Source organism: Lepidochelys kempii, chromosome 5 (assembly GCF_965140285.1).
Source record: "Lepidochelys kempii isolate rLepKem1 chromosome 5, rLepKem1.hap1, whole genome shotgun sequence".
In the NCBI taxonomy this organism is placed as follows: Eukaryota; Metazoa; Chordata; order Testudines; family Cheloniidae; genus Lepidochelys; species Lepidochelys kempii.
The window spans coordinates 63,547,074-63,574,999 of NC_136384.1; the positions used below are offsets into that span (position 1 = coordinate 63,547,074).

At 42.2% G+C, this 27,926-nt stretch overlaps 1 protein-coding gene across 9 annotated transcripts; it reads left to right on the forward strand.

Annotated features, from left to right (window-relative positions):
* The first annotated feature begins 1,101 nt into the window (after positions 1–1,101).
* RGMB (repulsive guidance molecule BMP co-receptor b) lies at positions 1,102–27,926 on the forward strand. Of its 9 annotated transcripts, XM_073344579.2 has the most exons (6): positions 1,102–1,222; positions 1,388–1,668; positions 2,591–2,682; positions 6,714–6,925; positions 12,036–12,544; positions 24,614–27,926. In XM_073344579.2, exons 3-6 carry the CDS (start codon positions 2,678–2,680, stop codon positions 25,280–25,282), a joined length of 1,395 nt encoding a protein of 464 aa, XP_073200680.1. In that variant the 5' UTR covers positions 1,102–1,222; positions 1,388–1,668; positions 2,591–2,677; the 3' UTR covers positions 25,283–27,926. The 9 variants fall into 9 exon arrangements, 6 of the variants coding, with proteins under 6 accessions (XP_073200680.1, XP_073200682.1, XP_073200679.1 ...); XM_073344581.2 differs by lacking the exon at positions 1,388–1,668; XM_073344578.2 differs by lacking the exon at positions 1,102–1,222 and having other exon boundaries at positions 1,229–1,668.

A 27,926-nucleotide genomic window follows, 5' to 3' on the forward strand; every position in this document is an offset into this window, starting at 1 on the left:
TTGTGGAAGGGGGGAAAGAATAACACACGAGAGTTGCCTGTAGAATTTTTAATCAAAGCTACTGCTCTCCTGATTGCTGCAGTGGATTTTCAAACGCCAAAGCAAGTGGGTAAATTAAAATCCCATGTTCCTGTGGGCTAGGAACAGAGCTGTTTGAAATGTTCTTTAACGAGAAGAGCATGTTCCTATTGTTTCTCTTGCCTTAGCCGAGAAGTTCCAGAGAGATCCTATATCCAGGGACACCTAGCAAACGGAGACAGAGAAGGTGAAATTAACTAAGGGGAGGGAAGGGCTGGGCTAAGGTTGGTTGCTCTCTCTTATCAAGCTGTTTTAGGACCTAATCCAAAACTCACCGAAATCCACGAAAGTTTCCATAGATTTCAATGGGGTTTTAGTCAGTTCTTCAATCGCTAGCAAATGAGGGACCAGGAAGTCACACAGGAAAGGGGAAAAAAGCTGCTAGCATTATCGGTGTATCTTGCAGTGCATCTGCTCAGTGTTTGCAAGCAACGCACAGTCCAGAAAACAAGAAAGCCACATCCAGCTCCTCCAACCCATTCTGTGGCACTTAAAAAGCCATATTCTGGTTGAAAAGGAGATGGGTCCGAAGGAGACTTTCAGGGCTGGATCCTGAAACTACACAGTAGCGTTTATTATCCGCCCCAACCCCAATAATTTTGAGAATTCAAAACAATGAGCATAAGGCCAAACATTCCTCCTGTTATAAATGTAGCCACTTCTGTGCTAGGTCAGATTTTCAGCCAAAAGTTCTGTGCCGATTCTTTGTTGTTGTCATTTAAATTCAATGTTAGCCCAAGAACTGGACAACATTGTAAATAATAAAACGCCATCGGGAGAGGGAAGGAAAACAGATTGTCAGCTGGCAGCAAAACATCTGGAGAAACCTGGCAGAGGTCGGGGGAGGGGGGAACCTGTTGAAACTGCTTTGCGTGCTCAGGTTATGAAGGGGCTGCTAATACCCAAATAAATAAGGGGTTTGTTGGAGGCTGGGGGGGGGGGGGGGGCTTTGATATTGTAACACACTGCCTGCTTTTGCGGAGGAAGTCTGATACCATGTCGTGAACAAGTGTGAGGGGGTTGTAAGAGGCAGGCAGCGTACATTGAGGCAGTGCTACGTGGGCCAGTAAAAGGCTCCTTTGTGCAAAGCCTCGAATGGGAAGGGCTGGCGCGGCCATGCCCAGCTGATCATCCAGATGTGCAGGTACATCCCAGCGGTTGCAGGAGCCCCTGGCAGGGGGCTGCGGACTTGAGGAGGCGGAGACACTGTGCTGTCTTCCTTGGGGAGGGAGCCGTTTCCCAGGCGGGAGAAGGGAATTATTGTGCGCTCGCCCTCGCTTCCCCCTCCCCCCTCATTTGTTTTCTATAGGTGGCGGAAAGATCCCGCTGTCATTAAAGGCACATCCCCTCCCTTTGTGCCGGTGCCAGAGACAGACAGTCACTCCGCGGCGGTGGGGGCGTGCGCTCGCGCGCCCGATGAAGCCGATCGCTGGCGGAGGTGTCATTACGAGTCCCATCTTCCAAGGGGAAAGGGGCTGCGCCCTTGCCCCTGCCCTCTAGCTCTGCGAAAGAGCCGAATGGCTCGGTGCGCTCTTGCTGCTATTGTTCCAGCTGGCAAGCGTCAGGGATGAAGGCACGGGGATGTTTGTGGTGAGTTGTTTTGCTGGAGTCGGGGCTCGGGGTTTTGTGTGTGTCGTCAATCCACCTGTCTTTAGTTTTCGAAGGAGCCGTATGTGGGAAGGAAGGAAAACACGCTAAACAATCCCGCCGGACATCTGAAATCACTTACGTGTTTGCAAATTACAAATTGCATCCGATAAAATAAACACCTCTTGCTCTACATTGTTTTCAACTGATGTAACCCTGGAGCGTTTCAAGGATACTGCATAGGTCTGCAGCGCTGGTCTACGTAGTTTTCACTTTTTAGCTGACAACGAGCACAACGAAGGGTCAGTTATTAGCATTTAGAGGAAGAAAGGGCACAAGGTCCAGGGGGCATTAATGGGAACTTGCTCCAAAGGATCCAAAAGCTAGTCCGTGAGTGAGAGAGTGTATTTCTGTCTTCCAGACAGTGCTGGGCTTCACTTCAGGAAGCTCTGTAGGAGCCCTAAAGAAGGAAGAAGTGGCTGGTGTGCTTCCTTTTTTGCACTGACAGTTTCTCTGCTTGTCAGTCTCATGGCAGCTAAATGCAAACTCAGGCTGCGTTAGGAAAACCAAAGTGTAACCGATGGCAGTAATTGTATTGCCTGGAAGGGGGCGGGGGAGTCCTAAACACTTTAGATGGAGATTGCAAAGGTTTTAAAGCTTGCTTGGGAGTTTCTGGCTAATGAGAGGTTAATTTTGTTTCGGAGGGAAGCTTGTGCTGGTTTCCTGATATAAATGGGCAGGAAGAGCATTACCTCCCCGGTTCTGGCAGGGGGTTTCCAAATGCTTTCTGCACCTGCTACTTCCAGGCTTTAGTCAGTGTCTGCAAAGTCCAGGACCACGTCAATATAGTGTCTAGGTCCAAGAAATGAACGCTTCCTAGGCCTTCAGAAGACGGACATAACGTTTTAAATTATCTAATATACAGGTCCTAATTTGCAAAGTATCCCATCCTCTAGGAGAACAGGATGCAGCGTTGACTCCAGCGATCCGCGCAACACCCTAAGGGATAAATATGATGTAAGTACAAAAATATTTAGAAGTCGATTTATTAAGTACTTATTGCTGATACTTCTGCCTTCCTTACACGGGCAAAGAAAGAATAGTGGGGAATATAATGACGTGTTTTGCAAATTGAAACCCCAGGTTTGATTCCCAGCTATTCTTCCTCCACACACACACCAACGTAATAAACAGCATATCCAAGAGGATATTTGTGTTGTATTTCTGGAAACGGAGATTATATCAACAGGGGAACCGTTAAGGTATCACACATATCCTCCCTTTTGGAAAATAAACCACAGCTTGTTTAAAATGCAGTAATGCTTCTTGCATGTGGTTGACTTTTACCCAGTTACACGTTCATTTAATTTCTCTTTTTGCTGGGTCACTGCTTGTTTTGCTATTTGTTTCCTTTTTTCCTAGGGGTAAAAGAAAGCGAGAAAGAAACATCCGAGCCTTTTAAAAATCTTGATTTATTTTCTTGTTTTACATTTTCAGCTCACAGCTGGGACCCTCGTTTTGGTGATCTTTACTTTCATGGGTTATAACATTAAATGTAAACCTCAAAAATCCATGCAGACAAATCTGATACTGTTTATAAAAATAAAAAGTTTGTGTGGATTTCAATTAATTAGTAATTAACTTTCATTCGGAAGCACAGCGCACACTAACGGTGACCTTTCCATGCCAATATCACAGCTCATTTAATATCCTGACACTTCAGACTGGGAACAATCTTGCAGTGTAACTTTAAAAAGTAACATCGTCTTCCGCTGGAGGACTACAGATTTTTATAATACTAAAAATGCAAATACTAGGTATCTGAATCTCAGGCTTGACAAAATTTGCAGTTGAACATAAAGCACCTCAGATCAAAAATGTAGTTTCTCCTTTCAATGAACATAGTTACATTTCATGATTCAAATATTTGGAGTAACTCAAGAGCGCCCTCTATTGTCAAAGAGCCGCTCACAGAACAGAACATACGAGCTCAGCAAAAGAATTGGAACAAACCAGAAGTCCTCATAGGCAAAGCCTCTCACTGACTTCAATGAGAATGTTGCTTCAATAGGGATTTCAGAATCTGATTTTAAGCCCGATAAATAACTTAAGAAAAAAATGTACATTAAAACGGTAACTCAAAAAAGTCAACACAAGCAAGAAAACCAAGTCACTTTGAGTTTTCTTGGCGCAGAAATCTGCAGAACTAGCCTTCTATGTTTCTTTAATGGATCACCAAATGGGAGAAGTTAAGGATGGAGTGAAAGATCTACCTTTGAAATTTTTGATTTTTGTCCACTTAAGTCGTATGTTTTGTCGATTTTTTTTAACTAAAAAGAAAATCGCAAAGCATAATTGTGTACAACATCTGATATCAAAATTGCTCCAAAGGCAATGGTTAATGTCCCACTAGTCTATAGAACAAATCATTCCTATGTGCAATACTGGTGCCATTATGATGATATTTAGAGTAACAGCCGTGTTAGTCTATATTCGCAAAAAGAAAAGGAGTACTTGTGGCACCTTGGAGACTAACCAATTTATTTGAGCATGAGCTTTCGTGAGCCACATCTGATGAAGTGAGCTGTGGCTCACGAAAGCTCATGCTCAGATAAATTGGTTAGTCTCTAAGGTGCCACAAGTACCCCTTTTCTTTTTATGATGATATTGTGGATGTAAAATGCAAAATTTGAATTGTGCCTTAGGGTAATCAGATCTTTTTAATGGGCACAACTACAGGACATAGCAGTGGGAAAGGACACTGTAAACATAATGTAGTTTAATATATAATTAGGCTCGCTTGATAAAAGTTAACTATGGCAGTCTTCCTAATTCATAGCAAATAGACATGAAAAAGTTACTATATTTACACATTTCAGAGTAGCAGCCGTGTTAGTCTGTATCCGCAAAAAGAAAAGAAGGACTTGTGGCACCTGAGAGACTAACAAATTTATTTGAGCATAAGCTTTTGTGAGCTACAGCATCTGATGAAGTGAGGTGTAGCTCAGGAAAGCTTATACTCAAAATAAATTTGTTAGTCTCTCAGGTGCCACAAGTCCTCCTTTTCTTTATACTTACACAGTAGTTTGTACAGACCTACAAACTACCATGTAAGTTGTGTGTGTGTGTGTGTATAAACAGATGAATGGATTAGTCCAAGAAATGACTGTTTATAAACTTTTTTTTTTGTTAATTTATTTTTGTGTGCCTTTGGTTGGGGTGGAGATATGGGGAGCGGGAAAGTGTATCACCATGGCCAAACAAATTTCAGTACAACTTAAGAAAAGGTGAGGGAATTGCTGTGGATCTGATCACTGCAAACTTCAGACCAAACACCCAGGGGTGCTGGAACAATTTTTATAGTGGGGGTGCTGAGAGCCACTGAAATAAACTATAAACCCTGTATATAATGGAAACTGTTTCAAGACAGAGGCTGCAGCACCCATACAAATATCCTTCATTATATGCAGCCTAATGGATAGGCCTGCTAGGATTTTTTTTAAAATCATTATTTAATTTCTTAATTATTATTATTATAAGCACGAGCAGCAATTACAAAATTTTGCTCGGTATGCTAACTCCTCAACACAAAGCAGTTCTTGGAGAAATGTTTGTGCTAATGAAAGAAGAGAAAGTGGATTCACGTGGTAAAGCAATTCATGAAGATCAGATTTCACTTCACACCTACCAATAACAACAATTCCCCCCTGTAGTTTGTGTGTATTTCCCCTTCTTCCGTCTCCTTGTCTGACTTTCCTCTACATAATAAGGGGCCTACTTGAGCGCATGGGAGCCAGTCAGCAGTTCGCCTACAGGCTACAGCAACTGCACGCAAATTAGCAGCGTTACAACTGTGAAATTCCTTATACTTAGTTCTTAGCGATGTCGCTAAAATCTAAGTTCTCCTAAAATAACCAAGATGTTAAAATTCGCCCAGTCTAGAGTAAACTCAAAGTTCACGAGTCCGACCTGCTTGTTTAACCACAGCATGCGGATGCAAGGCGTCTGTCACTCCAGGCTGATAAAGTGTTTCGATATTAATTTAAGGATAGACAGTCATCGGAAACTAGCTAAAGCCATGGTCAAGAAGGTGAAGTCATTCCCTCGGGCGGAGTCCTCCAAGACTCCATTGATACCCTCCGCAGCCAATCACAACCCCGGCACCGCTGCGCCTGCATTCCGATTAGGAACGCTGGCAAACCCAACGTTCCAAATCGGAATGCTTGGCGCAGCGGTCCCGGGGATGTGATTGGCTGCTGCGAAGATGAATACATCAGAATCATATGGTTTTGGAAGGCACTTTCTTAGATGATACAACGCAGGGCCAGCGAGATTCCTCATTTAGAGACTGGACTGAATTTGCATGCGTCAGAAAGCAGCATTTTGCGAGCCAGGGCTCCCAGCACGAAAGGGTTTAGGGGGCAGAGCACTAGAGTGGCTAGGGGGCCAGATCCCTCATCAGGAAGGAAGGGAGGTGCCTCAGCACAAGAAAGCGACCCAGGCAAGGCGAGAGATCCCAGCCCCCGAGCGGGAAGCCGGCAGAAGAAAAGCTCTCTTCGCACTTTTCGCTCCCACGGGGGCTGCCGTGCGCTTCTTGAATCCACAGCAGGAAAACGATAAGCCCAGGAGGCGGAGAAAGCAGGGTGGAGACCCGTCAGCAAATCACTTCCAAGCCTCCTCCGCAGTCCACCCAACTCCCTTCGGGGAGGAGGGGGCTTGGCGGAGGCGGGGCGGGAGGGAAGGAAGGAAGGAAGGAAGGAAGGGTGGGGCTCCTATGAGGCTCGCGTCAGGCTTGTTGGACGGGCGCGGCGAGCCAATGGGAGCCGGGCAGGCGGGGTGGGCGAGTGCGGAGCTGAGAGAGACTGATTGGCTGGGCGGGGGAGCGGTGCGGGAGAGGCGCAGGCCGAGCCCGAGAGCTCCGCGCGTCCCGGGGGTGGGGGGCGAGCCTCACTCTTTGTGTTTGTGTCTCTCCCCGCAATGCTGCGTTGCCCGGCGGCGCCCGCTCCCGCCTGGTCTGCTGACGGCCTCTCCCCGCCGTGGGGCTGAAGGAGGAAGAGGAGGAAGCCAGGAGGCCGGCTCGCCTGCCCATGCAGCAGCCCCGTCCCGCCGCCGTCGCCCCGCAGACCTGCATGGACGGGCATGGGGAGAGCAGCACCTTCCTGCGCCGCCGCCGGGGCTGAGCAACGCCGCCGCCGGCTGCACCCGCCGCAGCCGGCCGCCCTGTTTCTCCTCCTCAACGTCGGGCTGCTGCTGCGCACAGGTACCGCCGCCGCTGCTTGCCGTGGGCAGCAGCGCTCCCTCCCCGCCTGGCTGGGGCTAGCAGCCGGGCAGCCGGCACGCCCCGTGCCCCGCCAGAGCTCCTCGCCGGGGCGGAGCTCGCATGCGGGGGCCCGTTGTCTGGCTGGCACGTTACCTGTGCCCCCGGCCTGCTGCTGTCTCTCGTGACCAGTCGTGGCTGGGCTGGGGAGTCGCTTTGTTTGGGGGGCGGGAGTAGCCTTAAAAGGGTAGCGAAGCCCCTGCTTGGTCGGCGTCTGGGGGAGTCTGACTGCTCCCCCCCAGGACATAAACCGCCGGGAAACCCCCGCTCCCCAACCTGCCTAGCGATCGCTGGAGGGAGGGGAGCTGTCTCCGTTTGGGGAAGGGGGGTGCTGCTGTGTGAGCTTTAGACCCACGGGGCTTTATTGCTCACTGCGGTGATGTTTACTGAAAGTCAGGGCTGAGATCAGGTTTCTCTTTGCACCACCGCCTCCTCCGTGGGGAGAGAGAGGGAACCTTGTGCTTTTCTTCTGTTCCCTGCAGCTGGAATTGGGGGATGGTGGGAGGGGAAACAAGCTCTTAATGAAATGGCTTTAATTTTCTCTACCGGTCTAGATTGATTTTTTTTTAAAAAAAAAGTTTCTAAAATCGCCCCTTAATACTGAGTGGTAGTTTCATGGTGGTTTGCCCTTCTGTTGTAAAACTTGATCAGACTGGTTAGTCTGTTTGGGTCTGTAGGGTTAATAATGCCCATCAGCTGTGTGCCATCCATCTCATTTGTGATGTACAGTTTCCTTCAGGGTTTATGTTTCTTCTAAAATATTTCTTAGGGGAGTTACATTCCTCTGCCGAGAAATGTTCTGATGTGTGGAGTAAGGGAGGAGGAAAAGTAAAGTTCTTCAGGCTGGAGGTGGAGTAAAGTTTATCCTGTTAAAAACTCATTTTAATCTCCTAAATCTGAAATTGATGATGAAGATATAGAAACAAGATTTTCAGTTGTTAATGGGAATAAATATGGTTTAAAGTTATACATTCTCTATAGCTAAGAGACGATAACTGAAGCCCGTTGCAAGAAGGTGTCACATGGAAAAATGCACATTGTGTAAGAAAGTCAGAAAAGTAAACGTCACTGAATCTGTCTTTGTTCTCTAAAATACACATTCATATTAATGAATTGAAATCATAGAATTACTTTATTACTGTATTAGAGTTAGAAAAACATAGAAATTAAAGATCAGCCCTATAAAGCAGGCCCTAGAGTGACAATCCTTAAGAAGCAGAGATCTGTATTTGAAATCTTCTTTAGATTAAAAAGTTTTTAGAATTCATATGTAGATGAGAACTTGATCTTTTTTCCCTGTGCATGTGGAGAGGCTGCTTTAATGAGAATCAGAACAAATAGAAAGCCACATGTGGCTTTTAAATTGTTTCAGTGTTATTTTTTAAATCATTTTAGAGAACGAGGCGCAAACTTATCAGATCTCTTCAGGAATGTCTCCTAGAAAAATCTTAGTAGGTCTTTGACCACTTGTATCTCTCATTATTTGTGATAAAATTATATTACTTATTTTTAGATACCTAAATAATTCTATACTAGAGTGATGGGCAAAAGTGATATGCCCTGTTCATTTGAACTGCCCCTTAAATAATACAGAGTGAAAAGCCAGCCATATTCTACTAATAATATTTTAGCAAAAGTCCCAGGCAAATGATTGGAGGTTATGTAGAAGTCCGTGATAAAATTAATCTATATACTAGTCCACCAGTGGTTAACTGGTGGCAATTAGCTGAGAAGTTAAGCAAGTAGTTCTTTTAACAAAATAGAACTATCTTAAGAAAAGTTGGAAAATGTAACATTCCAAAAAGCATCCTCATTAAAGTCTATATCGTTTTCAACCAGAAATTTGCTAGAGTGATGGCTTTCTTCTGTGAAAGAATGTTCTCTTTAGGTAGTAATTCCTCCAAAATATCTATAATTTTAGTTGAATTATTCACATGCATAAGTGTTTGCAGGACCGCATCCTTCAGATTTAATAAAGTCACTTTCTGACTGTACCTCCTGGCAATGATGATCCTCTCAGAGCACTGCTTTTGAAATGAAATGGTTTCTGCTTATTTCAAAAGCTTACACTGCTTAGCCAAGTGTAGTTTTGCGGGTGGGCAGACATGCTTTTATTATTGCTCCCATGTCACTTGCCTCATCACCATGATAGTTTACCTTACATTAATGACACTTTTGTGAGCCATGTTCTTATAACAATAAGAATGTATAAAATGTGTATATTGAGCCTCTTTTTTTAATCTGCACTGTCTTGGCATCATGACAGGGTTCACCAATAACAGGCGAAGTGTGCACTGTCGTCATAAATTCATGAAGACTGGATATTTCTGGGTGTACGAGAGTTAGTCGTTCTAAAGGAGGGTCATCATAGGTTAGGTGATGAAACTAATAATCCCATTTTCTCTCCCATCTCTCTTTAGAATATCAAATAACAAACAGAGTTAAAATTACTTAAGGGCTTGCTTTCTCCCTCACCACCTTGTGTCTTGTATGTGGTTTAAGAACACTTTTTAATTAGAATTTTGAAGACCACCAACCCCTGCTCACTCTGAAACCTAGGGGAACAAGCAAAAAATGAGAATAGGTATAAAGAAGGTTCAGTGGGTGTGGAAAGGCTATTTAAAATGGCAAAAATACAATACCTTTTCTCCCTCACTCCCCTGAGCATGCACATATTATTTTCATAAATATTTCCACACTCTCCTTAATCCTCATATTTTATAATTTCAAACAAATTTATACACAGCTGAATTTTATTGCTCATAAAAAGAACGAATAGCCAGAACATGTTTTTAATGGGAAGCTGTTGATGCTTGGACAACTAGCTATTGTGTGAAGTCCTAAACTATATGTTACTAAGTTCCTTTAGCCATAATGGTTGTCTTCAGTTCTTTGCTTTCTTTCCAGTGTAAATATGACTTCTAAAACTCTTGTTCTCTGGAGTAGGGTTTAAAGTAGTGCATGGGTAGTAGCGGGACAACTTAGGGATTTTTCTAGTTTGAATTAGAAGAGACATTCCTTTTACTTTATTTTCACTGTTTAAAACTTTTAATACTCTAGGCTAGAGGTAAGCTTAATATAACTGGAGTGTAGGGTATTTAAACTAACATTGTTTTTTAATAGGAAATTTATCCAGTTCCACACTTCAGAGTTGGAAGGAAATTTATTTTTGGGTGTAAGGAAGGTGAAATAATATTTCAGATGTTTCTTCTTAAGTTTCCCTAGACAGGAATGTTAGCTTATGAAAAGCTTGAGTGTTCATTAAAGGCATTTTCATCTTGAAAGCACTTATACCTTCCTGCTAAAATTTGGTGGTAGGTAGGAGTATCTAAATGCTGGATATAAGCCTATAGCTCTTGTTTTTTTAACAAGATTCATAACACAGTATTCAGTAAAAGATTACCAAAACTGGGTAATCTATACGATATCAATAAGTATTAATCTAACTTTCCCCTTCCTAATCTTTTCCCTTCTTTACACCCTTCCCTCCTCCCGGATGTTAAGTAAATAGACTTTTTCACTTGTCTTTTCTAAATCCTAGTGTGTTGCATATAGTATAAATCACCCTTGATTCTTCCTAGATTGTGAATTCTTTAGGGCAGAGATTATGGTCACAGCGCTCAGTATGCTATAGATGACACCAGAATATAAAAATAAAATGGTATGTAGATTACTAAAGTAAAGCACCTAAAGTAATATTTTTTTAAATAGATCTATGTGTAGCTAGGCAAGTGTTGCACCAAAGATGTCTCTCTTGAAAGTTGGTTTCCAGTTAGTGGACACAAGGCATTCAGATGGAATACCTATTTGTTTTTCTTGCCCAAGTCCTCTTCACCTGGCATTGAATAGCTGATTAAGTTCCCCACTCAGTGCAATTTTAAAAATAGGTATTGTAAGAATGTTCCAATTTTATTGCTTCAAATAAATGTGGTTGGATGTTTTCTGCAGTACAGTATGGTGTATATTATATACAGAACCACGTTTTCTGCTTCTAATTGCAATGAAATCTGTCTGCATTCATACCTCCTTCAGTACTACATGCAGTTCTTTGTCTTGTTTTCCACTCCCCCAGGAGTTGGTCTGTGGTAAGTGTGTGCAGAGTAAGGTTAGAGGATTTGAAAGCATGACATTAAGGGCTGAATGGGCAGGGAAACGGAGGGTTAGGGGAAGCAGTTACTTGCCAGGATTGTAGTTATACTTCCTCTTCAGAAGCCAGGTGATCATGGCACCCTGTGAAACTAGTCGGTTGTTTATATGAACTGAAATGTAAGTCTGCCACCTGTATTTCATGATCTACTTCTGTTTCCACCCACACACGCCCTCCGTATCCCAAGTTATAAGGTGCTATTGCAATGCTTGGTTTCCACAGTTGACAAAACCTTAACTGTAGTTTTAAAGTGTAGTGTAAAGGGTTTTTTCATTGGTATAAAGAAAATGACTACTGAAGCACTAGCTGTGGCAGTGCCCAAGAATGAAAGTAAACTGAGTTTATGGCCTGCATTTTTTCCCTTCTTGAGGAGGGTGTAACTGTGATCTCTGCACCACGTGGGTCATTTGCTACAGTAGAAGACTTAATCTGTATGTTTAAATTTATAGCAAAATCACCTTTCTTGTCAGGAATATGATTTACCAACAAACTAAAACCTTTAACTTTTTTGTCATGAAAAACATTAGAAGACTAATGGAGATATAATTATCAACTAAGTGATTAATTGAAGCATGGGTTTGCAATATCATCTTGATAGAATCTGGAGAAGAAACACTGGGTTTGTATTTGGCAGGATATAATGGTTTTTAAATCAACTACCTGCCATTGTTTTCATGGAAACTAAGTCACCTGTAGGTCACCTCAGCCTTTTGAGAGAGGCAGTCTATACTGCTACTTAGTTTTCTAAACTTTTTTCTTTTAAGCAATATGGCAAAAAAATTTCCCAATGAGAGAAATTCTCTGATGAGTAACCTAAAGGCTATTGTCTGTAGTGTTCAGGGGGGAAAAATGAATTGCGCTCTAAAATGTTTGATCTATCTCTCTCCCTTTTATTCTTGTGCTTAGGTAACTGCCAGCTGCAAACACCATGTCGAATCCAAAAGTGCACCACAGACTTTGTGTCATTAACTTCGCATCTAAACTCTGCTCTTGATGGTTTTGATTTGGAATTCTGCAAAGCCCTGCGGGCATATTCTGCCTGCACCTATCGCAATTCCAAAGTCTGTCGTGGAAACCTAGTTTACCATTCTGCTGTGCTAGGGATCAGCGACCTCATGAGCCAGAGAAACTGCTCCAAGGATGGGCCAACATCTTCTACTAACCCTGAAGTTACCCACGACCCCTGTAGTTACAGTGGCCGCAGAGGAGCCAGAGAACTTCGGGGAGGGGAGCAAACTCCTCCTACTTACCTCTTTTGTGGTTTGTTTGGTGATCCTCACCTTAGGACTTTTAAGGATCACTTTCAGACATGCAAAGTGGAAGGTGCCTGGCCTCTCATAGACAATAACTACTTATCAGTGCAAGTGACAAATGTGCCTCTGGTGCCAGGATCCAGTGCTACTGCTACAAATAAGGTATGGATTGTTCTCTCTTTTCTCTCTTGCTGGCCCCCCCCTCAGTGTTGTGAATGGAATTTGAAGCTTGAAGCAAAGAACAAAAATACAACACAGACTAAATCATTTAATACTCCTAGTTTTAGACTTCTGGGGTGGAGGTCTTTTGGGCAGTAGTTTCTTGATGCATAGATGCTCCAGAAAGCCTCTCTGAACAAAAGGACCTCTTTTTAAAAAAATTTTAATGAAGGAACCACCCTTGCCTCATCAAAAATGTTTGAGATCAGAGAGTAACATTTAAATTAGCCATGGGTGAAACTGGATGTAAACTGCAATTCTTTGAGGTGTAGGCAGGGGGTGATAGTTCTAGCCGCTTTGCGTTAATCTACAAAACTGCAAGATATAATAGAGTCAAGCCTCCAATGCTGTCCCACCCCTACCCCCAAGACTGGTGCAAATGGAAAGGTACGTAGGAATAGAGAGCTCTGAGCTGAGACAGAGGAGAAAAGAACTATAGAGTACATGTGAAAGGAGGAAGATGCGCAAAATGCAGCAGTCTTGAGAGACCAAATGGTAACTGAAATGGCCCGATGAATTTCATGAAAATTCAAAGCGCAGCACTTTGAAAATCTCACTTATCTGAACTTTATTACAAGTGACCCTTAAGGTGGCTGTTGCTAAAACTGGCAGTGTGATATGGGGAAATATCTGTGCATTTGAAATGTTGTATTGTCAGTTTCACTGTTGTTGCTGGTGCATGCCCTGACCCCCACCCCAAAGGGTGCTTACCAGTAACAAGAACAGAAAAGCTGAAAGGGAAACAAGTGAAAAGGCTGAAAGCAGGTGTGTGCCAAGAGAGGGATTGGCATGGGCATGTTTGATGATGATCTTAGATCATTAAAGGCAGCATAGGAGCAAAAATATCTTTGTATTTTTTTTAACTACAGAATAAACTGTTTAAAAGTGGGTGATATCAGAAAAAAGCTATCTTTAGAAATCAAAAAAAAAGAAAAAGCAAGGTGACTGCCTTTATTAGCACAGTGGTTCCTCATGGAAATGACATACAGTGGTGGTATGATAACCATTTAAGGCACAAGCTGGGGGAAAGTACCTTAACATTTAAGCTCTGCTTACCCTGCCCAGATACCACCACCCATAGGCTAGTCTTGGGGTGTTCTCATTGCAGTCGCTAGGTATAGAACTATATCAGGATCTGCAAATTTAACCCCAAGGCAACTATGCTGTAATGATGATAAATGAAGAGTAGCCTTGCTGTCAATTCCTGGGTCACTGTTCAGTTCTGTGATGGCATCTAATGCTGACACTACTGCGGGGAGATGAAATCTCTGGGTTGGACAGTAGTGGAGTTATGTAAGAGAACCAGTGCTAGACTGACTACTAAAAATTCAAAACCTGGGATGCATTTAATGAACCCTCATGTCGAAGCACAATCTGCATCCCCAAATAAGCCTTGAAAGAGACATACTTTCCATAATCTGCCTCTCAAGATAAACTTGCAGCTTTTTTTTTTAAAGAAAATGCTTACTGAAGCTGATTCTTCAAGACACTTAAACATAGGAATACAAGAAGGGAAAATATTTAATAGAATACAAAATACTTTTTCATACTAAGTTTTGCTAGGCAGCTGTAGAAAACAAGAGGGAGGTTCTCTTGGTAGGGATGGAAGGAGGAGAGAATGCCTAGGCGTGTATACAGCTGTGTGTATAGCCCAGGTGAAGCTATGTGTTAAAATAACATGTAAAAGTAATGTGAGAGGGTAAATTTCAGTAGCCTGCTGGGATGGAGGAACTTGTTCATTTCTAAGCATATAGTTCTTGTATTACTTCCGGTGTAAAGCCAGGGAAGCAGTATTCTCCTCCTGCCCCACAAGCCCTCTGGAGGAGTGCTGTTTGACACTTTCTCTTTATAATAAGTATGTTAATGTTAAAATCTGACCTAAGAATTCACCTCAGCATCCACAGGGATGTTTAATATGCAGAAGTAGTTAATAAGGAGCCTGCAAGAAGGCATTCATTTTAGAATGTTTGAAAGTGGTTTATTGGCACCAGTGATAGATGCTGTGCAATACTTGAGGTTTTTCTTTCTTTGCCAGGCAGTCACATTTTTATCAGAACACCGTTTTGTGGGAGCTGGAGGATGTGTATCTACTGCACTGAAAGCATTGCAAGATATATGTTGTGAACTAATGCATCTTTCTGAGCCCTAGATTTATTTACTAAGCACAGACTCCTATAAGTGAGAGAAAAAGGCCTCTTAAGTTATCTTGTCAGTGCAGGATTGATCCCTACAATATATTTTCTATTGTCTTGTTCCATTTAGTTTCCAAGGAGCTTCCACCACTTTGTGGCAGAATTTGACTCTCCTCATAGCGAGTATTACTTAGTTGAATTTTAAAACTAATTACTGGTGTTGCTGATTACTTAGGTTTCAGAAATTCACTTTGAATCTAACCTTTCACTAGTTACAGTTTATTTGCTGTATTTCTCTCAGCTTAGAGCATGAAAATAAGCTAGTCAGTTTCTCATCAACCTTACTTTCAGGACTGCATATGCTAGCAGTCATGCAGTGTTTTGGATTGCAAACAGTCCAGAGGAATGTTGTGGGTTTTTAATAAAGAAAGAAGAAGAAGGGGAGATTGGGGGTGGGGGGAGAAGAATCTTTCTTTCCCTATCAGCTTTCAGTTTTGCAGAAGTTTGTTTTCAACAACATTCTGAATCAAATGCTACTTGATAATGAACTGCTTGACCCATTCCAGGGGGAAACCAATGAAAGGAGGAAATGGATGCTCACCTTGTAGTTTCCTCTGCGTACTTTTCTTGAGATGAGAAGGGTTTGGGGCATTACGTAGGATTACAGTGGATCTAGGGCGATGATTGGTCTATTTGATAGATTCTACCTGGACTCCCCCTTGGTAGCATGGCTCCCTCAAGAGCCATACTGCTATTGGTTGTGTCCACTTACCCCACTTTCCCTCCACCTTGACAGGCAGGTAGAGAGATGTGTAGCTTGATAAGCCATAGCTAGCTTACAGACTTATTCGGGGAAATCTCTCTGCAGTTTAGGAGATCATGGCATGTATAATGCTTTTGCTTCCTCTTTTCCCACCCCTAAAAACTCCAGAACCCTAACGGCAACAGGGGGAGACAGAACCTGCTGGGGTGGCATCCTTATGCCATTTTTAATTGGGGGCGGGGGCTCCCCCTGCTTTTCTTGCCTCTCACTTCTCTGTGGCATGGAATAAAAGAGCCTGGGGCTCACTGTTCCTGTCATTCCTTACGTGAAGGCTGTTTCCTAAGGGTGGAAGGAGTGTGCTTATACACTTGGTGCTGTTGGCAGTTTCAGTTTTTTAGGTTTTTATTTTATTGCTTTTCATGATGCAGACAGCAAGGGAACCTTTTTCTTTAGAATTAATTAAATTAGAGGCATTGCGTAGTCTGTAGCCAAGATGGGAATAGTTGGGACATGTCATTTTGCTTTCTTTCATACCTAGTCTAGATTTATACTGTGCACATCAGTGTGGGAACCCAGTGTCTTTCAGATGGAGGAGGAAGGATAGTCCAGTGGGCTAGGGCACTAGCATAGGACTCAAAGACTTGGGCCCAAGACTCTGCTTCGCTATGGACTTCTGTGTGGCCTTGGACCCATCACTTGTCCTCTCTATATCTCTGTTCCCCATTGGTAAAATGTGTATAAATAGTACTTCCCTCCCTCACAAAGGGCAAGGAGCATAAATATATTAAAGATTGCAGGAGCCTTATAAGTACCTTAAAAGGAAGACTCTACTTTTTATAGTGACTTTTTTTATTCTAGGGGAGGAAAGGTTTACTTACCACATCCTTTCAGCGAGTGGCCTAGATGCCAGTAATTCATCTCCTCTCCTCTCACCAATACTTTGTCTCCAAGCCCCTCTGAGCAGCAGAAAAGAATGGTGTAGAAGCACAGTCCCATCTGTGCCACTACATAGGTTAAGTGGTCGGTCTGTCTTGCATATATTTTGCAGTCTGGCTTCTGTTTTGCAGGAAGAACTTCCATTGTACTGAACTTGCTCTGCTACTCCCCTTTGAATAATTAACTGGAATGAGAACATATTATTATTATTATCATTCTATTGTCATTCTAAGAAGGACCATGAGATTGTCAGCCATGTAGAATAATATTGACCTTTTTGTGCTTCTTGCAGTGGTGTTAGTGTCTGAAGTCAGGATGAACTCAGTTTTTATTTTCAGAAAGGGCAAAACTTGCCTCTGTAGAGTGAAATAACTAAAAGGAGTAAAGTGTAAAAAAAAAAAAACCACTGTATGAGCTGATAACTCCAACTTGATCTTGTATAATTGCCAACAAAGCAGATCCCTTCAAGAGGGAAAATAGTGTGCAAAGGAAGGGTCTGAGGCATCCTGCCTGTTCAAGTAATTAGAGCAATCAGGCATGCAAACTGGGTAGTAACCTTGGTAAAAGGCTTGTTAGGCACCAAATATCCATTTGTGTGTGCACTTTGATGAACTCTCACATGTAGTCACCAGAGCAACTTTCATGTAGACCTGGGCCTCTGACTTCTGGAAAGGTTTTTGTTCATTAGCTTAAGATCAAGAGCTCCATCCTGAACGAAAAGAAGTTCCCGTGTATGTCTATGCTAAAAACGAGCATGCTGGCTCTTTAAAATCTAGCTGAATCATTGCTTGTGAAAGGTCAGACTGGCAGCTTTGCTTGAGACTGAAGTCATCTGTTTACCTTCAAACAGGTAAAGCACAAGCTTTGGCAGTGAAAGGTACTTTCTTCCTAGTACCCTCCCAAATGTGCTTCAACCTGAACCTAGAAGAGCCACTTCTAGTGTTGAATAATCTCAGCTCATTCAGTCTTTTTTTTTTTTTTTTTTTTGGTTATTTGTCTTTGTGCACGGGGCAGGGAGGGAGGGATGGATATCTAGGGAGAAAATGTACTGGTGAGTTCCCAGCTCCCACACTGTCGATTCCTTAGGAGTGGAAGGGTATTGTCCTGGAGCCCTGTTTGAGGGACCCCATCTTTCCTTTCAGCTATGGTAATGAAGCGACTGCTAGCTCACAGCATGGAGTGTGAGCAAGAAAGCCATTAAAAATGAACGTTTAACTTCTTGAAGGCCCCACAGAAGTACATATTAAGGATCAGTTTGAGAAGTGGGGGGTGTGGCAAAAGCAGGAAGTTAGTTATGGGAGAAGCAGTCAGATGTGGTACTGAGACTGGTTTCGTGAGCAGCGGAAGAAGCAAAAGAGAATCTTTCACTGTGCTAAGAGCAGTTGCATGTTTCCTTGCCAATTGTATATAACGTAGAAAAATGGACTTTCACAAGAAAGGAACATCTCATGCTTAGAGTTAGCGGTGAGGTCGAGATCTCATCACCAAACTTACTGAGTACTTCTGTCAACATTATCAGCCTTCAGGGTTTCCCTTACTAAATGGCTTTTCTTGTTTGTTTGTTTGTTTGCCCCCTCCCCCCCCCACACACGCTCTGCTCTATAAATGTTCATGAAGATTGTGCTCCTTGCATCATTTCTATTTCTGAGGGGATAAAAGTGAAGTATTTGTTGATGAGTATGTGTGGAAAGTGCACAAAACAATATTTTTTTCAAAGACATGGGTGGGGGGGAGGTAGAAAAGTTAGGTTAGTCTAACTTGGAGCCTGCTAACCTTGACTATGTTACTTGATTTGCTTAATATTGCTTAAGAACATAAAACTGCTGTTCTGGGTTAGATCAATGGCTCATCTAATTCAATGTCCTGTCTCGACATTGTCTATTACAAGAGTTTCAGGGGGAGTGTACAGAACAGGGCAGCTTTCTTGGCCTCCTGTCTTCTGGTAGTCAGAACTCCCTAGACATGGAAGCTATAAAAACTTGGGTTAACAGGCTCAAGGGTTAACAGGCTTAAAGGTTATCTAGTTTCATGAGGTCCTTTGCTGAAATTTTAGTTCTGTAACTTCTTAAACCAGTGCTTGGTGAATTACCCCAGTGCGTTAGTAGGACTACGTTTCTCTTCAGACGTTGCTCCTACCCCAGTCTCTTTTCATGGACTGGAAAAGAACCATACTAAATCAAGATACATTTCCTTCCAATGATGCCAATAGATCATGCACTTCAAACTGCAGATTTAAACACTAATGATAAATCTTAATTTCAAGATGCAAGAAGCACAATAGTGTTTTCTGCTGATTCAAACAGCATACTCAGCAGTCTGCTTGACTACAGAGCTTTTGCTAAGATATATAGATACCTCAGGTAGATAGAACTGTTTCTGGATCACATTTATTTGCAAGCCATCACTTACCAAAGGAAACTCTGTGGTAAAGTATATAATATTTCTTGTGGCACAAGGGTGATGCTACTTTCATGTTAAATATAAATTTAAAATGCCTGCACCTTAGAATAATTGCACAAGTTTCTTATTGCTGTAGACTTTGTTCTTCCACATGTGTAGCTATCTTGTTACAGATCTGAAATCCACATGTAAGCTCTTCAAGGCAATTCCTTGTATTATTCCTTGTATTACAGTAGCATCTGGAGGCCTCAGTTGAGTTTCGAGCCAATAGTAGTAGTCTGCATGCAAAGGTGTAGTGAGATACAATCCCTGCCTCAAAGAGTTTATGGTTTAAATAGGCAAAGGGTGGGAAGGGAACACGTACAGAAAGATTAAGTGACTTGTCCAAATCACAGCAGGCCAGTGGCAAAACTGGCAATAGAACTTGGCCTCCTGGCTCCCACTGTGATTTTTAATGCTGTAAAATAATACTTAGTTTGGACTATTCTATAGCAATATCTAAATTCAGAATGATGGTTTTTTGGCCTAATCCCATACAGCCTGTGCAGGCAAAAACTTTGACTTTTGTAGGGGGTTTTGCCTGCAGTAGCCATAAAAGATTGGTCCCTTAATGTTGCATTCTGATATGTGAGCTGGGTTGTACTTAATATCTCTTACTTGTTCTTGTGGGTGGGGACAATCACAGGGAATGAAATACTGAAAGTGAATGAACAGAGCCAGAGTAGTTTGGAGGGAGAAATGTTTAACAAAGGCATTGATGTTTTAAATGCACAGCAATACAATCCATCAATAATAAATGCGGTGGTATAGTGCAAATGTGCCAAATTGAGTTATTGCAGTATATGGATTAGTTTATAGAAACAAGTAAGCAATACAGATGTTGTGTTGAGGTTCACTCTTTCAGAGACTAAAATGTTTCCAAGGACACCAGGTAGAAGAGTGTGTGTGTAGGAGTTACAGAAACAGCACATTTCCTATAAAGAGGGGAGGTGAAGGGGAAATAGCAAATATGTAACCCATATTAGTCACATTGCTTAATGCACTCCTGGAAGGTGTTCCGATACTTCGGTAATGAGAGAGGTATAAGAATCTATATAGAATAGAAAACCAGACATTGTGGGAGAGAGGAAATGACTAGGAATTCCATGGAGGTGGTAAACAGACATAGTAAAGGAAGGAGGTGGGTGTTTAAATGTTGGTACTTGCAGTCTTGATAGTGTTCTCTTTTTAAGAGGAAAAACAGGAATTAATGTAAGCATGTGAATACTACATATAGATTTAAAAAATGACTTAACACTTGTTTGGGCTAATAGCTTGCATGTCTCATGCACAATGGAGGAGGTGATGCAATACAAGCTGCAAAACCTCATGTATAAAATAACATTTTTGCATTTGGTAATGCAAGCTGAGGAGCTAACTACACTAAAATTAAAAAAAAAAAAAAAAAAAAAGCCAAGGTTCTAGCAGCAATGCTAACTCACTCATGTTGCACATACTGTTTGTTTTACAATCTGCTATTAACATGCCCTCCCTTCCCACCCCCCAAAAAATTGCCCCAATTCTGCTCCCTGCTGTGTGCATCACTCCCTTTTCAAATAAATGTGATTTTAATTTATGAATCTGAGAAGAGAATTTAGTATGTTTAATATGGCTGAGTTGGGTTCTTAAGGAAGGGGAGCTCTTCAGTTATCTTTTGGGCTGAAAATGTAACTACAAAATTAGTTACTGCATTGAATTTCCCTGGTTTTTGTCATATGAGTGAAAGTCTTTTTGCTTCCCTGTGGTGTTGCACAGTTACGAGTACTTAAGAACATTTTGATGGCTGAATGCAAGAGAGTTAAAGTAAAGCCTAATAAGGAGTTGCAGTACTGGTAATCTTATTAAAATCTCTCCCTCTTGAAGGGGAAAGATTAAAATGTTAGCTCCTTGTTCCAGTTGTGGAAAATTCAAGTGTACACAGCTGTGGAACGCTGCAGTGAAATAGCAGCACCAAACCACTCCAACTAAAGTCTGACTCCAGTACTGTAGTTGTAATCCTAGTCCAGATGAGCCCCATAATGCAAGTATTTTTAAAACATGTTGGCTGAAATGTTGTAGCTAACATGGATAAAAAGGTGTATAGTTTTATAAGTAAATGGATGGAGAAGCAGTAGCTGCTCCATATTTGAGAGAACCCATAGAATCTTCCTGTATTTACTAACAGCTTGGGAAAGTTTCACCTTCAAAAACTTGGCTCTTCATGAGGTCTTTATGCAAAAGAAGAATCTGTTTTTTAAAGTAACTTTTTTGTGTGTTCAGCAAACTGAAAGTGGAGAGGATTTTGCTCATCCCAGAAACACATTTTTCTTTCAGATGAGACCAAGCAGTGGAAAGTTTGAGCCCAAAACATTGAGTAGAAATTTACGATTTTTGTACATAACCTTTATGTAACTGAGGCTGGTTTAGAGTGGGAATGGGAAGTGTTGTTTTGGGGTGGTTCATCCTAATAATTGCAGTAACTTTTGAGAGCACCACACATGCCCAGAACACTTGGTTGGCAGACTGACTTTGCTTTATGAAAGTGTTTCCTTCATACAGATGCAAATACATTAAGGTACTTCCCGCAGTTGGAATTCCTTTCTGGCTTTTTTTTTTTTCTGATCTTTGAACACTGTAATAGAGCAACAGCTGTGTGTGGGAGTTTACTTGGCTTGCATCAAGTGTTATATGTGCACACAGTAACAAAAGGCAAACTTAGACGCAAAGATTTTGAAATGATGATTAAATATCCATCTGTTTTTAAAATACAGTTTGATGCAGCAGAGGGAGGGATTTAGGGTGAAGTTCACCTCTGCCCCCCACCCCCCCAAAAGTCCAGGAATGGAGTACTCTACAGGTGTGGGGTGCAGAGAATCAAGAGGAAGGAAGTTGGGTAAGGAGTATTAAATCCATCACAAGTGGGTATTCTAGCCAGTGCTTAATTTGTAATGAGAGGTGCCGAGACTCAAGCAATTTTTTTTATTCATAACTGATGCAGGAAGCCCAGGGGTGCTGGGGCTATGAACTGCCAAGCCTAGAGATGCCAGGGCTCAGCCATGGCAAGCCCTGGCACAATTTAAACACTGCTTCTAGCCCACTGTATCTCTAAGTGTGAAGCCTAGCACATTTCAGTGGCCATCTCTTCGCTAGCCAGTTTGGGGACATTGTGGAGACCTCAGAGAGTATATACCCTGCCCTTTCATAGCTATTCAGCTTGTGCTCCTTGTGCAACACCATTGCAGGACTGGAGTGGTGTGGAGGCCTTTCTCTCCCCGTGTATCAGTTTTACCCTTGATGAAGAAAGCAGAGTCCTAATGAGAGCAGGTGGGGACTGTTCCTTATTTCTGTTGTATCTTGCCAGAAGCAGAGTACAAATGTTGGTTTCCTTCTGTCACATCCAAATTCTCTGCTTGGTGAAGACCATGAGGAAAAGTGTCCCTCTGCACAAGCAGGACCAACTGATTGAAATTTAGGTTTGAGAAACTAGAGACAAATTACTCAGCACTTAGAGAAGCATTAAGTCAGTCATGGAGCCTATTGATATGATTGTTAGGAAATTAGCGTGGGTGATTATATGGAAAAGCAAGTTCTGTGTTGTCTTTAAAGCCATTTGAGCTGTTAACCTCAGACTCACTCAGGTGCTGGGCAGTCTTGCACAGAATTTTCCTTCAGCTGGGATATAAATCATTCTTCTCTTGCAGAGTGTTGAGAATGTGCCTAAAGAATACTACCATTGCTGTGCCATTTGTGTCCAGGGCCTTAGATTAAACTGTTTTTGCAGTATTGTATTAAAGCAGTTTTCTGGAAGCTTCATTTATTGAGGCACGGGAATCCGATGCACAGCAAATTACTCAGGAGACAGTGTCCAGGATATCTCCCTTCTGGGCTGCTGGACTGAACTAAACATAAAAGATTGGAAGTAAAGTGGAATAGTGGGCTCACTACACTAGACAAAAGCAGTGACTTTCTAAGGGGGAGTAAATACTTCATATATTGTCTGGATTTTGAACAAAATCCTTCAATCTCGGCTGTGGCTCAGGCATATGAATGTCACAGATTGCTTGGCTACAGCAAGCTTGGGACCAGCTGTATAACTTGATTAAAGCAAAGAAAAATCATTGGAAAATTTCAGTCAGACAGTACCAGTGGCAACATGTGGAACTAAAATAGTGAATGCTCTGTCAGTTTGTGTGAGAATATAATGCTAACTAACTGGGGCAGTTGAAACATTAAAACTAAATATTGTATTTTGAAGAGGGTTTGGACTAGAGAGAGGAGGTGATAGTAAGGGAAATCTTCTTGCTGTTAGTAAATGAAAGTGAAGAAGGGCACAAAGTTAATCTTCCTCCTCCTAGAAGGGAGAGGTGGTGTTCCGATTGACTGTACTCCAGCTGTTTGAGTCTTAACTCTTGTGTTTCAAAGCTGAGAGGTAAGAAACAAAAGCTGATGTGGACTAGTATGGGGCTAACTGAAACTAAAACATTCAAAGGCTGCTAGAAACTGAACACGTTCATAGTGCTGGAAAATGTTCACAAACACATTTTGGAGTACTTTGAATCTCTCGGCAATGTACTTAAAATTGCTTTGCAGTTTGTCATTTTTCTCCTGCTTTATGATGTATATAGTTTGTCAAGTGTGAACATACAGATATTAAAATACTGCTTATTTCTGTATTTAAAAAAATCCTTAGACTGTTCAAGTCAGTATTTTTCTCCTCTTCACTGTTGGAAGGAAACTGCAGACATGCCATTTATTTAAATAAAAATAAGAGCCCTCTACAGAGCTCTAGGGACCCTAACAAATAATGTAATAACATAACCTGCTTGCTTCCCTCTGTGAAGACTGGAGGATCTGATTTCTATTGTGTGATTTTTAAATAACAAACGTCTTAGATTTAAGAAGCCATTCGTTTGCATAATAAAAAGGCACAAACTTCTGGGTGCGCTTTGCAAGCCACCTCTTAAATAAAGCAAAGTTTGCTCTGCACTTTTATTATCTTGTTCAGAATGGTGCATTTTTGTATAAGCCCACCTATTTTATTTCCCTTCTGCCTGTAATACATATGTTCTGTAGCTGCTAGTGGACTGGAGGTGTCAAATCTCCCAGTTTATAAAGGCTAAATCCAAACACTGAATAACAAAAAGCAGATTGTCAAATAATTACAGAAGAGTAGCTAGTCACTGCATGCCTACTGAATTGATGGCTGAAATAATACTGTGCTCTTTCTACAGCATTTTCAGGTTGTTGCAAGGGTTAGCTATATATTAGAGAGGGTACAGTGAATATTCTGTCCATGTTCACGTAATCAGTGGCACCCCTTACCCTCTGGTTGCTAATTGCATTAGAGTACACTCCTCTTTCAATGGAGAGAAACTGGTTGTACCACAGAAGATAGTGGCATGGGAATTATTTGGCACATACAGCTCCATGAGACTGAGTTCCAAAGTGTTAAGGGAGCATTAGGAGAGGGAGCTGTGGCTCTCAGTGATGTATATAGCCTGTTCCCTTTTTGGCCTCTTTCTGGTTGCTGTCCTCCTCTATTGTGGATTTCCTGCTAATTTAAGAATTCCATTTTAAGTTGCCCCCTGCTAGACTATGTATTAGGGTTTTGGGAATGGGTGCACAGTTAGATATACTCTGCTGTAGGAACGAATGATGGTCAGCATGGGCTTGATGGGCAGCTATTCAACCCTTGGTCATTCTACAGTGGTGATAATGGTTTTGAGATGAATTTCCCCTCTAATTTCCCTTGTTTTCTTCCAGATAACTATTATCTTTAAATCATACCAGGACTGCACAGAGCAGAAGGTTTACCAGGCAGTCACTGATGACCTACCGGCGGCTTTTGTAGATGGCACAACAAGTGGAGGAGACAGTGACACCAAGAGTTTGCGCATAGTGGAGAGAGTCAGTGGCAGATACATGGAGATGCACGCCAGGTACATCGGGACCACTGTGTTTGTGCGCCAAGTTGGACGTTACCTAACGCTGGCCATTCGCATGCCAGAAGAGCTGGCCATGGCTTATGAAGAAAGTCAGGACCTGCAGCTGTGTGTGAACGGCTGCCCCTCGAGTGAACGCATTGATGATAGTGGTCACTTACCTTTGCCTGTTATGGGGCAGCTTCTTCCACATGCTGCCTCTGCTCAGCCCCAGTCTGTGTACACACTGGAGAGTGCCACTACCAAATGCCATGAGAAGATGCTGGTGAAGGACATCTATTTTTACTCTTGTGTGTTTGATCTGCTCACCACTGGTGATGCTAACTTCACCGCAGCAGCTCACCGTGCTTTGCAGGACGTAGAGGCACTGCACCCCAGGAAAGAGCGCTGGCACATCTTCCCCCACAGTGGAAATGGTGACGTGGGCAAGAATAGCAAATTGTCCGTTAGTCTTGGACTTGTGTGCTTAATCCTTGTTGCGTTTTTGTAGGGTTTTTTGTCTCTAACAAAGTTTTAAAATATATATTGTCATAATATATTGAGTAAAGCTAAGAGTATATCTGTATATACCATGTATATGAAGGGATGTTTGTCTTGGGACACCCGCCAGATTGTACATATCATGTTTCTGTTTTACATGTATGTTGGATGTAATATTCTTTGATTGTATCAATTTGTTTTGCAGTTGGTGAAATGTTTTATAATGTCCCTGCATTGGGACCTCATAGAAAGCACTTTATTTTTTATATATCAAATATTTATGTGTGTATCTGGGTAATATGTATAATACACATGTACATACACCCCACCCAGTGCTCCCTCTAAGTATTACATAGTTTTACAAACTTTATATGTAAGTACTTTTTCTGTGTTCCTCTTCTTTCGATCCTTAATTTCCTCCCAAGACCACCAGTCATTCTACTGTGAATACAACACACTAACTTGCTGTTCTCTCTAAGTGGATCGTTCAGAACAGAGTCTGCTTATGATTTATACAGCAATGTGCCATAGGTAGAACAGTCTTGGGTGTTTGAAGTGTTCTCTAGCTCATTTGACATGTTTTAATTGCATAGCATGGCATTTGAATATTGCCCTTCCCTCAAGACTGTTAGTTTTGTTCTGTGAATGGGTTGAAATTGAGGGATCAATTGGTTGCCTAGGCTTAAGGAGAGCACCTGACATTCTTTTAAATTTGCCTAGGTTAAGTGAAATTGGTTGTGTCACTGTAGGATGTCAAGGAGCGTGCTGGGAAATTTTGCCTATGCGCGCACTCCACACAAGCACACTTTTCCTTAACAGTCCCTGTCACAGCTGTCCACCTTCTCTGGGGCTGAATGGGGGCTTGCAGTTTGAATCTAATCAGCTGGAGGGGTGCTAAGTGACCTAAGAAATTCCCTTCCATAAGCAGTGCTTTGACCAAATGTGTTAGAATATAGGGAGAGGGGGATTTTAGCAGAGTCCTCATGCATGGTAGGGATAAAGTTCAACCATTGGGTCACTGAATCAATCTAGTGCCTTAAATTATTTCAAGAAAGAGGTAACATCTCACTTAGTAAAGATTTTTCAAGAGTAAAAATACACACATGTGCCACTCCCTCTCTTCTCTCCCCCCCCCCCCCCCCCCCGGTCATGATTGCTAATCGGTCTAAGTGTTGTATTCTGTTTTTCCCTTGGAAACAGTTTAGTGTAGATTAGTGAGTCACTAGCATTCCAAGGGGTATGTCTACACTGCATTTTAAAACCTACAGCCGTGAGTCTCAGAGCCCAGGTCTACAGACTCGGGCTTGGGGGCTCACTCCGTGGCACTAAAAACCATAGTGCTCTGAAACCCACTCACCTCCAGGCTTCATAGCCTGAGCTCCAGACCCAAGCCTGAATGTTTGTGGCTATTTTTAGTTCTGTAATGTGAGCCCCAGTCTGTAGACCCAGGCACTGAAATTTGCTGTTGCAGGTTGGTGGGGGGTAGTTGTGGGTTGTTTTTTTGGGGGGGAGGAGGGGTGCTGTGTATACATGAATAACAGACTGGAATAGTCTTGCTTTCATTACTCTGAGTTCAGCAAGTAAACTTAACTAAGTGCTTGTTCGTTGGGTAGTGTGAGAGGTGGTAATTGGAAGTTAAATCGCTCCTCTCTTTGCATGGAATGATGAAGGGCTAGACAGATTAGGGATGGTCTCCTTTTAGCATATGCTGGGACTCTCTGTTGGCAGAGAGACTTAACTTGACACTGGAATGGGTGAAAGATTTACATGCCGCTTACATTGAGCTGGGAATGCTATTTTGAAACCAGTTAAGCTAGCTGGGTTTGGCTGGCCAGTGTGGAAGACAGAACTGTGTACTTGACAAGAACCCTGTCTAATCTGTTCAGACAGTTTGCCCCATCCTTTCTGCCTGCCCACACAGTTTAGACTGAGTTAGCTGGAAATGGTTTTCCAACTGCTCTAGGTAATGTGGTTTCTGGCCTACTGTAGAATTGGGTAGAGGAGGGGAGCTTTCCTGTTTTGCTGCTCTAACATAGTGTGTGTGTGTGGGAGGGGGAGACCCTTTGGTACACTGAGTTTAAAAGTATTGTGAAAATTGTGGTGGCTGAGCCTAGAGTTGATACCCCAGTACAAGTACATGGTAAATGATGCAGGTCTACTAGCTAGTTTCCCATACCCCCAGTCCCACAAATACTTGTGTATATACACTAGTAGTGAATTGTGAGCCCCATAGACAAGTAAAATTTCAGAAACGTAGTGCTTCCTTGAAAGCGTTTTCTTGTTCCTGCTGTGGGATTTCTTGAGAAAATGTTATTTGCACATGTTGGTTCTTGAAGTCCACACTAGCCAAAAGAGCTTTATTTAATGCCAAACATCTGGATATTTTGAAGCTTAGTGAATGGTCTCTGGGGAGAGCTTACGCTTAGAGGGAACACTGGTTTTCACAGACACTCCAAATGGCTCTTTTTTAGAAGGCTTCAGATTTTATTTTTATGCTTGGAAACCCCACAATGTGTCAGTCTTTGCAAAACTTCCTAGATGTGGTTCATGGATATACCAGTAAGTATATGTTTGTGTAAAAGAGTGACTGTGCAGTGTGTAAATACTTTAAATTATTATGATAGAAGAATAAAGTTACATACCATGCTGTGGAA